This window comes from Pteropus vampyrus, unplaced genomic scaffold (assembly GCF_000151845.1).
Source record: "Pteropus vampyrus isolate Shadow unplaced genomic scaffold, Pvam_2.0 Scaffold269, whole genome shotgun sequence".
In the NCBI taxonomy this organism is placed as follows: domain Eukaryota; kingdom Metazoa; phylum Chordata; class Mammalia; order Chiroptera; family Pteropodidae; genus Pteropus; species Pteropus vampyrus.
The window spans coordinates 1,869,808-1,882,206 of NW_011889050.1; the positions used below are offsets into that span (position 1 = coordinate 1,869,808).

The 12,399-nt window shown below is 32.3% G+C and overlaps 1 protein-coding gene across 3 annotated transcripts in view; it reads right to left on the reverse strand.

Annotated features, from left to right (window-relative positions):
- Positions 1–993: 993 nt before the first annotated feature.
- Positions 994–12,399, reverse strand: part of LOC105302318 (E3 SUMO-protein ligase RanBP2) — a 54,361-nt gene continuing 42,955 nt past the window's right edge. For 2 of the 3 annotated variants that reach the window (XM_023520506.1, XM_011375297.2), the window contains exons 24-29: positions 9,808–10,012; positions 7,451–7,552; positions 3,961–4,103; positions 2,999–3,272; positions 2,544–2,878; positions 994–2,177 (exon numbers count right to left, since the gene is read on the reverse strand). In XM_023520506.1, the coding sequence (XP_023376274.1) occupies positions 1,872–2,177; positions 2,544–2,878; positions 2,999–3,272; positions 3,961–4,103; positions 7,451–7,552; positions 9,808–10,012 (1,365 nt within the window). In that variant the 3' untranslated portion in view covers positions 994–1,871. Of the gene's footprint in view, positions 2,178–2,543; positions 2,879–2,998; positions 3,273–3,960; positions 4,104–7,315; positions 7,383–7,422; positions 7,553–9,807; positions 10,013–12,399 lie in introns of those variants that run through there. The other variant, XM_023520507.1, reaches the window with a different exon arrangement.

Here is a 12,399-nt window from a genome sequence, read left to right on the forward strand (position 1 = left end):
TAAAGTACTTTTTAAAAGTACATCAGCAATTACATAACGAAAAATCACGAAGTCCTTTCCTGAAACATGAGTCTTTCTTAAAAATGTCTCAAAAAAAAAAAAAAGCCTCAAGCCGCTGTTTAGCATCTTTGGAATACTAAAACTGGAAAAGTTGATTTACTCATTATTTTTATTAAACTCAAAGTATTAGTTTTTAAAGCTTTTTGATTCATAATTTTAATGTTTTAGGACAGCACAGAAATCAGTGTAAAACTGATTTCTCTAAAATAGTCTCTAAAGTGCACTTGCCTTTAGAATTTATTCTAAAATCACGACAAAAGCATTAGCTGTTTCAGCTGAAAAATTACAACATACTTTATGGCAACTTATATATTACATGTATATTATACTTTACATACTTATATTACAATGCCTACTCTTACTATTAAATATGCATACATGTGGTTCTCTTTAAGGTTCATGTAGTTCAATTGGGGTAGGTTTATTTCAGTTATCTGGCTGTGGCCAAGTGGATTTAGTAGTGGTTTTCCATCACGCATTACACAAACCATACATGACATCCCTTTCCTCCTTTGGTGATTGAACAGTTATTTCATTATAGGATAGCTTATTTCCATTCTTCAAAGAACAGAATAAACTCCACTGTCTTTTACTAAATGAGGTGATTTCACTGGGAAGAACACTACAGGGCAAAAGGCAGTCACTGTTAGCGACTGGAATGATTGGAATATACAAAATTTTGTGCTCTAAATAGCTTCTTTGTAGTTCTGTATTGAATAGGCCAATAAGTATGTCCCCCTTTATTAGCAGTTTGACTAATTTTTGACACTAGCCATTCCCAAATAAATTTTCAGTGTATATCAAACTTGAAGAAAGTCACTTCTTTAGGAGCTCTGTGGCAGTCTGAGTTTACAGAACTTTAATTGTTCTTCTTACTGTGGTTCTAGAACAAACAAAGAATTAGATGCACAGTAATGAATTTTTTAAATGTCATGGCTGTTAACAATTGTCACTTTATTTTTGCTACAAAATTCACCAGAAAAAGGTACTGCAACAATCTAGTATAAAGCAAATCTTTAACCAAAGAACATGGTATAGACCTTTGTAAAATATTCATACTTTATCACAATAACTGCAAGGGAAAATTCAAGTTCTATCAGAACCAAGCTGCAGTTTGAGGTAGTAGAAACAGATAACAGAAAAGTTAAAAAGAAAAATCTAAGGATATACTCGACTTGTTTAAAATGTATACAATACCTTTGAAAGGGCACAGGAAGCTACATATCATTTTAAGAAAAGAAGGTACTCTACTCAGAAGTTAACTGTACAGGAGGTGCAAGATTATTGAAGAGCACTTTGGTTAAGTCTCTACCCTCTGGCTCTACCATTCGTGAGTCTCTATGCATAAATGAACACACCAATAATTAAAATTACCAAATATATTTCAAATCTAAAATAAAAATTATCCAAGTTTTGGTCCCTTTATTCAAATAGTAAGTATATCCATGCAGGAAGTCCAATATCTTAAAAGGAATTAAAATTAAATTGCATATATAATATTCCTTCAATAGTATGAGAAGGTCTATATTGCTTTTAACAAGATTAGTATTATTCCATTTTAATACAGATATGTCAGGAGTACATAAACACAGGTACACCTGAAATAAACCAGTGTTTAAACTTTTATTTCACACCATGCAAAGTCAATTATAACACATAAAAAAGTGACGACAGCTATAAGCTGCAATTTTACATTTATACATTGGAAACGTTCATTTTCAAAAGCTGAACATAATTACCATATTATCATAACAGCTAAGCTTCAATTCAACTGTGTATACAGGTAAAATTTACTGTGAAAAACAATGATTTCATAACTGTCCACATTCTGTGATACTAATTCTTCGACTAACAGACCCTTTAGGAGAACCAAATGATTCAATCTTTCTCACAGTATCCATGCCATCCTTAACAAACCCAAATACTACATGCTTAAAGTCCAAATGTTCTGCTTTTTTCAGTGTTATAAAAAATTGAGAATTATTGGTATCCCGCCCTCGATTAGCCATCGACAGTAAGCCAGGACCAGTATGTTTCACATCAAAATTTTCATCTTCAAATACATCTCCATAAATGGACCGTCCTCCTGTTCCATCATTTTTGGTGATATCTCCCCCCTGAAAAAAGATTTTGATTAATAGGAAGCCTGAATACTGAAATACACACAGAACTAATCACTACAGAATAAATCTTAAATGCTCAGCTTGCTTAAGAATGTGATTAGAAACTAAGAAATATCCATTTTTTGAAAGAAGACAAAAATGATAATCTTTTTTTCCACCCTCAATTTCTACCAAGTATTAGAAATTTGAACCACTTTAGCCTGAAAGTTTTTGTGGAGATAGGATGTTAGGGTGGTGACACCAACTAAAGTGTGGAAAAGCTAAAGAAATCTTAAAATTACAGGAGAAGAGAAACACAAATTTCCCAATCAGTGTGGGGCACGTTTCCTTGACCTCAGTAGTTACACCGTTAATACTTACTTGGCAAACAAATTCTGGAATTACTCTGTGAAAAATAGAGTTCCTGAAACCAAAGCCCTTCTCTCCAGTGCATAGTGCTCTGAAGTTCTCAGCAGTCAGAGGAACAATGTTTAAAAATAATTCCATGGTTATACGTCCTAGAGGTTCATCATCTGCACAAACATCAAAAAACACCACAGGATTTGTCTCCTTTGATAAATCTGCTGTCAATGATATTTGTCCCTTCTGCAGTTTCAATAAATTCTGTTGACATTCCTCAAATTTTTTCTTAAAACAATCAGCCATGTCTTTAGTTTTAAATCTCACTGCAAGCTGTTCCACTCTGGCTTCTCCATCTATTAAACAACAAAACAACACAATGACCTTAGTATCAAAATAATTGTTATGAATTATTTTATATATTTGTTATAAATTTTAACCAAGTCCAAAAAATGAAAAGTAGCATTTGAATGTACCAGCATAATCTGAGGCGGTCCAAACTAAAGCATTGTTCGAAACATTTAAGGGTTTTAATTCCATTGTTTTGGTAATAACATGGTTCGCACACACTTTAAACACTTGGTCTCTTCTCATTAGGATCCGATAGTAATTCTTCAGTGTATGCCAAAGAATCTTAATATCTCCAACACCACGCTCCTTCCACTGACTCACATCTCGATCCCATCTATAAAGTTTGGCTCTTTCTTTAAATAAAATTTCTTCATCTTCTTCTCCAGATTTTACTTCTACCTATGACAGTAGATGAAAAATAAGCTGCTGCTTATAACATATTCCATAACAAATTCCAAAGATACAAATTCCTTAAAATATTATCTTTGTAATGACATTAATAAATTCAAACTGTAGTACCAACATAAATCCTAGGGCTAGGTATAAATCTGATTTGAATGAGGCAGTAAAAACCTGATTTGTCATTAAATTTTTTTTTATGTAGTATTCTACTTCCTTTTGGAAATTAAATACATTCTTTTATAGGACAGGTTTCAAAAAGTTCTTCAAGAGAATTATTAACTACTGCTTGAGGTTGAAAATTGACAAATTTGTCTAAAACGACATTCTTGTCCAGAAAATACAGAGTTTAATTTTATTTAAAGGACTTCAGCAAGTATGAGGTTAGATTTTTTTTTTTACTCCCAGGATTATGTTATAAAGCAAACATGATATTCAAACATATGAAAAAATTTAGGTCTTCTCAATAATTTTATATAATTTACCAAACATTTATATGTAAATTTTGACAAAGAAGACAATTTTATACTTAAAGGCTGAACTTCTAATAAACAGAGCTTCTATTTGAAATTATAAATATTCTGAAAGAAATACAAACAAAGCTAGCCCTACAAATCAAGCCTATGTGAAATTTAAACCTAAAATGTGAATTAACTTGTTAGTAAGATTTTCATTCTTTAATATTTACCTCTGGTAATGACACTATTGGTTCAAAATGGATATCTTCATTATAAACTACTTCTTCATCACTGCAATCTTCTTCACCAACTTTACTCGTTGACTGTGTTCCAAACACAGTTGCTCCAGTATTTGCCCACTGGAAATTTTTATCTGATAAATAAATTAGGGTACTTTAAACAGTGGTATCTATTTTTGTAAGCTTTTAATCCCCTAGTTAGATTACTTCAACAATACATCTATTTCCAACAGTAAGACAGATATTTCTAGTTTAAAAAAATGTTTAAAATTGTATTATTCTGGCAAATTCAATTTATGTAGTGCTTAGAGGTACAAAAGATGAGATCAACCTTAGAGGTAAACTTCATGATACTAAATTACAGCACAAAATAACTTTCAGTAATGAAGCAGGTTCTTAAAAGTACATACCTTAGGATTCTCAAAACTTAGCTCCAGAAGTATTTCATTTCATAAAACATTTTATCACATGAGAAAAATAGCTTTTGAGCCTAAAAAGGTCCTCAAAGAGGCCAAATCTACTACTTCCAAATTAGCCAAAGCAGTCTAAATATATAACGTCTCTACTTCAACTTCCTCCAGAAATAACTGGTGTTGGAGCTTAGATTTCTTGGGCAGGCCCTGAGAGAACCTCACTGACTCCAAAAGTCCTCAAAGGATACTAGACGGTGAGGGGTGAAAAAACTCCCCATTCCCATGCAGAGGAACAAAGACTGTTACCTTCCCTCACACCTTGGAGAAAGTGAAAACTAAAATCTTCATTGTCATCTCAACTGAGATGACCCACCCTGATAATACATTCCCCACTATCTCAGAGGAAAGAAACACCTCTTAACTTTCATCACTCGCTGATGAATCACTAACTTAGAAAATCCCCCATCTGGTGCTAAAAACTCATAAAACGGCAAAATTGTGAAAGATCATTCAGTAACTCGGCACACTGAAGAAAACAAAATGAGTAACTAAAACAGTAACTCCATCTAAGTCAGATTAATAAGGGTAAAAAAAAAAAACCAGGAAAAAAATTTTAAAAAATTCTTAAGACGGTAACTGCAAAAGAATGCTCCGAAAATAAGAAAAACACAATCTCAAGTTGTGTGGTGGCTTCCTGAGAATAGTAACGAGGGATGTAGATGATATGCAGGTTTAAGGCTCAAAATTAACTGATTCAGGATATCTCAAGCAGAGAAATTTTTTAAATTACCCCAAATATCCTTGGGGGTGTGGCAGAAATTTTCAAACTTCTTCTAAAGCAATGGTTAACATTGGGTGCATATTAGAATCGCACCGAGAGCTTTTGTAAAATACCAATGCCTGCAGTACCATTCCAGAGAGCTCAATTTAACTATCAGATGGTTTGGGATTTTTTTTTTTTAAGCTCCCAGGAAATTCTAATAGGAAGCCAAGAGTTGAGAACCACTGCTCCTAAAGGGACCAGGAAGAATTTAGACAGTAAAAGTATAAAAATATGCATGTCAACAATCAATATCAAGTCTAGGTAAAGTACCTAGGTGGTTTCTATACATGTCCAGGTTTAATGATGACACTACAAAATCTGAAGGAAATATGATAAAATTGCAATCACTGACAAAGGCGGGCAATAGCTAAACAAGTGTTCCTTCTTATTTTCTCAGTTCCCATATAAGATATATATTACACAACAGATATGGAATGGTTGATAGACCCATGTAAACAGGACTTTCAGATGAAAATGAATAGAAACAAAAAAAGGAACAAAAGAAAACAAAATGAAATAAAAATAAAGGAAATGATCAACAACAACAAAAAAACGAATAAAAAGTAATCACCACAGAAATAATATGTAAGAGAAGAGAAGGAGGGGAAAAAAGATTCCTCTGAGCTTAAAACCAACAAAAACCTTTAAGATCAAAAAGGTCCATGCAATACCAGGAACAAGTACTTTAAAAAAAAAAAAATCCAAGTTATAGTGAAATCTATAACCTCTTTTTAAAAAAATTTAAGTCCTACAAGCTCTTAATCAAAGAGAAAAAAGGCAAGACTGAAATTCTAAATTATCGAGAAATTTACAAAAGCGTAAAAACCTATGGGAAAAAAAGCTGATTTCATGGGATTTAAAGTTTCAAATACTATTTTGTGCTTGTTGGCATAATTTAATTAAAGGAAGCATTCAACACACAAGTAACAATAATTTAAAGAAAAGTAATGGCAAAATCTTAAGATAAATAAAAGATACAAACAAAAGGAGAATTGATAAACCAAAAGCTACTTCTCTGAAAAGACAAAGCACAAATTCCTTTCAGATCTAAGAACAAAATAAAGTAAGAAATTGTATTTTAAAAAACAGCCTGGTGAATGATCTCACTGAAAAATGACAAGCAGCGAGGAGTGCATGTCAGTAGATAGGGCTTAAAGCATGCTTCGTCTCATGAGATTTGAGTCTTGCCTATTTCACACTTTATACAGTATTAAGAGAGTACTTTGAAAAGGTTACACTGAATAACAACCTAACACATCGATTTTTATTTGGCTTTGGCGTGTGTGTATGTATGTGTGAATAACTGTATCCACTATACTGCTGTACTTGTTGACTTATCCTGTGACTCAGGCTACTTAATAAATTAAAACAAAAATAAAGCAACTAGACATCAGTTAAGTTATGAATTCCAACATAATTTAGTATCTGAAGGTAATTTCTAAAAGTTTTATATGTGTCTCCTTAAGCGAAACAATTATAAATATGTGACAGGGAAGAATACTATTCTTAATTAGATTAGGCATGTAAATATCTATCTATCTATCTATCTATCTATCTATCTATCTATCTATCTTCAATAAAATTTATTCCACAAATCAAATATTTTGTACAACTATTTAGGTGGTACTATAAGATATATGAAAGACACTATAAGAATGAGAAAATATAATATGCTAATAAATGTGAAACAATCAAGGAAATGGATTATTTTCTATGAAGGATACCAAAATAGAACCCCCTCCCCCCACCCCCACCAAAGCAACAAACAGAAACACCACTGGAAAAGATGGGAAAGCTTATTTATAAATTTAGTACAATAAATTAGCATAGTCCTATATTAAAATCTAATCAATAACACTGGAAAAATAGAAAACTACAAAATAATCTCCTTAAAAAAATATAGATGCGCAAATCTTGAAACATTGACCAACCAAATGTAAAAGTATAGCTAAAAGAAAAATGTATCAAAATCAAGGTAATTCCAAACTGGAAAGATGGTTCCACATTTCATGATGGGGAGGACTATCAGCATCATTTATAATGAATTAAGAGAAAATTCTTATGGTTATAATAAAAAATGTCAAAAATAATAGTAAAATATAGAAGCCCTTCGTTATTAAAAACACTAATCAAACTGGAAGGTGGAGAGAGAGGAAGAAATGTCCGACTTAGTTACAACACTGTGGGAAAGGACTAGTGCTTAATACTATAACATGATCATTAAATTCTCTCCTCTTAATCTTACCTTTGGAACCAAAAGCAAATTCTCCAGAAGTACTGGAAGCCAAGTCTGCAAATGACAGCCCTGTGCTACTTCCAAATCCAAACGAAATCATTTTGCTTTCCACTGGCCAAAGGAAAAGAGCAATTTAATAGTTTATTTAATATACATTAAATATCAAAGTTTTATTCAGGACCCAGAGACAATGGGGATAGGACAGCTATACTAACAAGGTAGGTTGGGTGTAGAGCATATCTTCTGGTTACTTTTCTGAAGAAAAATTATAAAATACAGCCAATTCTGAGCTTCTTCAGTATTACTAAATTTAAAGGCACCAGTCTCAATGAACACTATTCTAAAAGCATGCCAAATATAATTTTTTAAAAATGAGCCAGATATATAGTTTTTGCTTTATACTGTCTTCTATAATCTAAAACATTCATGCAAAGATAGGATTTCAGGAAACATCTTCATAAAGATCTTTTTCTGTTTTCTATTATAAATGATAAGCTCATAAAAATGAATGTCTTATTCATATTTGGTCACCAAGAGTTTGGGGGTCTTAATTCTGCCAATGTGCAGCTTGCATGATCTCTTAAAGTCCTTTGACTTACTTTCTTCAACTGAAAACGTGATTTTAGGTCTGACATTATCTTCCTCTTCTAGAATATTGACTCTAAAGTGCCTATGAATGTAATATTTGTGACTTATTCAGTACTTTTGAAAAAATTAGGTAATATAATGTACACATACAATGAGATACAATTTTAAAAGATTCCCCCCTCCTAATATCAACTGGAATGGGGGCGGGAGGAACGGAAAAGTATTCCAAATATTAGTTACTATAATTGAATACTTAATAAAGCAGGTAGAGAAAAAGAAAAGATATTTAAGTACAGGTGACCCTTTAATAACTTAGGGGGGTTAGAGATGCCGACCCCCTGTGCATCAAAAATCCGAGTATAACTTCTGACTCGCCCAAAACTTAACTACTAATAGTCTACTGTTGACCAGAAGTTGATTAACACATATTTTGTATAATAAGTAAGCTAGAAAATGTTACTAAGGAAATCATAAGGAAAAGAAAATCTATTTAACAGTATTCATTGGAAAAAAAATCCACGTATAAGTGGATCCACACAGTTTAAATACATGTTGTTTAAAGGTCAATTGTACTATAATAAACATTTAACACACCTACTGTAATATTTCTACAATTACCATATATATCTAAAACAATTTTAATATACTTGAGTCATAATATTATTCACACAACACAGCAGTTTTCTTTATTTGCAGCTTTGCTTTCCATGATTTCAGTTACCCGCAGTCAATGCTGGTTCAAAAATATTAAATGGTAAATTCCAGAAACAAACAATTCATAAATTTTAAATTGCACACTGTTCTTGAGTAGCGTGATATAATCTCAAGACATTTCACTCCATCCCACACGAGACATGAATCATCCCTTTGTCCAGCTTATCTATGCTGTATAGGCTACTCACCCATTAGTCACTTAGTAGCTATCTCCATCATCAGAGAGTGGGAGAGACGGATCACATTCACATAATTTTTATTACAGTATATTGTTATAACTTTTCTATCTTATTATTTGTTATTGTTGTTAATCTCTTACTGTGCCTAATTTATAAATTAAACTTTATTATAGGTCTGTATAGTTGGCCCCCTGTATCTGCAGGTTCTGCATCATCTGTGAATTCAACCAGGCTCAGGTCAAATATATTCAACAACAACAAAAAATGTTACATTGCATTAGGTACTATGAGTAATCTAAAAATGATTTAAAGTATACAAGAGGATGTGCCTAGGTTGTATGGAAACACTACGCCATTTCATATACAGGACTTTAGTATTTGCAGATTTTGGTAACTGAGAGGGGTTCTGGAACCATTCTCTATAGATACTGAGGGATGATTGTATACATGGCAAAAAAACAGTATATATAGGGTTGAGTACTATCTGGAGTTTCAAACATCCACGGCGGGGAGAGGGAGGGTATGGGTCTTGGAACATATCTCTGGCATATAAAGAGGGGACTGCTATATTCAAATGAAAATACTATCACAAAGAAAATTTCCACGTAAGCCAACTATTGTCATTTATTCTCAGGTAGATAAGTCAGAGTCAATATTTTGTATTCCCTAATAACTACAACTCTAAAAAAAGAAATATTTATTATCTGTTGGCAAAACAGTATAACTTCCTGATTATTATAAATACCTTATGTCCCTTTATATATTTCAAAATTTAAGAAAGGGAGTTTTAGGATCTACATTTATAAGTCTATCTTTTCAAACATACAGGTCTACCTTGTAAAATGTATGCCTAGAAGATTTTTGTAAATATATATCAAATTTTACCTTGGCTTGTAGAATCTGCATCATCTTCCTTCCTAGTAGACAAATCTACAGGTTTGTCCACAGTTCCAGAAGAAATAGGTGGTAAACTAATAGATTTGTTAATAAAATCTGGATCTTCAGATTTACATAAAAATGGTACAGTCACTTTAGTCCCACCTGTACACACACTATCAGTCGTAGTAGTGATTTCCTCGTTCTGAGATTTCTGCAAAGAGGAAGTAATACACGCCATTAAATAATGACTGACAAAAAGGATCATACCTTATTTTAAAAAAAAGAGGACTAGGAGGTCTAGAAAAAGCAGACTAACACACACAGTTCATCTTATCTTTCCCTTTCCACACTCCATCCTCTCTCTCCCAATACTTAAAACTGAACAGACTTAAAAGAGAAAAACTATAAGCCTTTGAAAGGTGGATGAAACCAGGATTATAAAATACAAAAACCTTGAGGGATAACCTGGTGGTGAGAACCTTGTGGGGGGTTTTCTGCTCCTCCCCCAGTATCTCAGCAGGGTGCTAGAGCAGCCCAGAAAACTGGAGTTACCAATGGCATAGATGGAAAAGGTCTCAAGAAAAGCCAACTCTCTGGCTCTCTGCCCACGGCATGAGATGTCATGAAATGATCCATGTGTTGAAAGATAAGAAGACTTTAAAGAAGCTATTATAACAAAACTCCAAGAGGTAAGGACAAATACCCTTAAAACAAATGAAAAGATTAAAAAATAAAAGATATAAAAAAATCAAATGGGAATTTTAAAACTGAAAAATACAGTAACAGAAATTTTAAAAATTACACCAGAATACAATTTCCTCTCAAGCTCACATGGAACATTTACCAGGAAAGACCACATTCTGGGCCATAAAACACAGCTTAACAAATTCGAAAGAATAGAAATCATACAAAGTATACTCGTAGTTCATTGGAATTAAACTAGAAATCATTAACAGAAATATAGCTGGAAAAATCCCAAAATATTTGGAGTCTAAACAGCACACATTTTAAATTTAAAAAAAAAAGAGCCTCAATACAAATTAAAAATATTTTAAACTAAATAAAAATTAAACAACTTCTCAAAATTTCTGAAATGTAGCAAGAACAAGGAAGGGGGAAATTGTAGTACTGAATGTATATATTAAAAAGATGTAAAATTAATAAACTTCCGCCTTAAGATAGAGAAAGAAAAGCAAACCTAAAGCAGGAAGAAAAAAAGAAATAAAGAAAAGTAGAGTAGAATTCAATAAAACAGGAAATTAAAAGGAAAAAAAATCAACAAAATCAAAAGCTGATTCTTTGACAAGGTCGATAAAATTCATAAACCTCTAGCCAGGCTAAACAAAAAAAAAAAAACAAGAAAGAAGACACAAATTACTAATATCAAAAATGAAAGAGGAGCCATCACTACTGATCCATGGACAATAAAAGGGTGATAAATTTTAATGAACATCATAATTTCATTATGCCCACAAATTTGGTAACAGATGAAACAGACTAATTCCTTAAAAGATATAACTTACCAAAACTCACACAAGAAAATCTGAATAAGCCTAGTTTACCTATTAAAGAAAATGTATCATCAATTAAATCCTTCCAAAAAAGTAGTAACAAGTTCAGACGGTTACTACTTACAGTGGTGAATACTTTCAAACATTTAAGAAAGAAGTAATACCAATTCCTACAGTGTCTTCCAGAAAATAGAAACAGAGGGAATACTTCCTAATAATGTACATAAAGCAAAACTTGATAGGAAAATGGACCAATGCACAATTATGTTTGGCAATACTCCTCTCAATAATCAATAGAACACACAAAGTTAGCAAGGATATATTAGACCTGGAAACATAGCAACAACTAATTTATCTAACTAACATTTACAGAACATTCCATCCCAAAATAGTAGACCACACAATCTTCTCAAGTGTACAATGAGCAGTCACCAAGATAGCACTCATTAAATCTTTAAAAACTGAAGTTATTCAAAATATTACACAGACAATGGAATTAAATTAGAAATCAATAACAGAATATTTGGAAAATCACCACATACTTGAAAGCAATATACCACCCACTATTTAAGGTGTATATCACAAAAAGAATGTCTATAGGAAAGTAAGTATTTTGAATCGAATGAAAGTGAAACGACCACATATTAAAACTTGTGGGATGGAGTTAAACAGTTCTTAACAGAGAAACTTACAGAATTATATATTTATACTGGAAATGAAGAATGGTCTTAAATCAGTAATTTAAACTTCCACTTTAAAAAGTCAGTGAAAGCAAAATAAACTGGAAATAACCTTCAATGGATTAATGAATAAACTGTGGTACATTCACACAATGGATTACTACTTAGTGATAGCAAGGAACAACCTATTACTACGCAGAGACTTGTATAAACCTCAAGGGCATTATGCTGGGTTAGGAGAGCCAGTATCAAAGGTTATATACTGTATGACTCCATTTATATATTAGTCTGGAAAAGGCAAAAATATAGAAACAGAAAACAGATCGGCAGTTGCCAGAGGTTATGGGTTGGGGAAGATTTGCTCTATATCCTATTTGTGGTGGGGATTAAAAGAATTCAGGTATGTA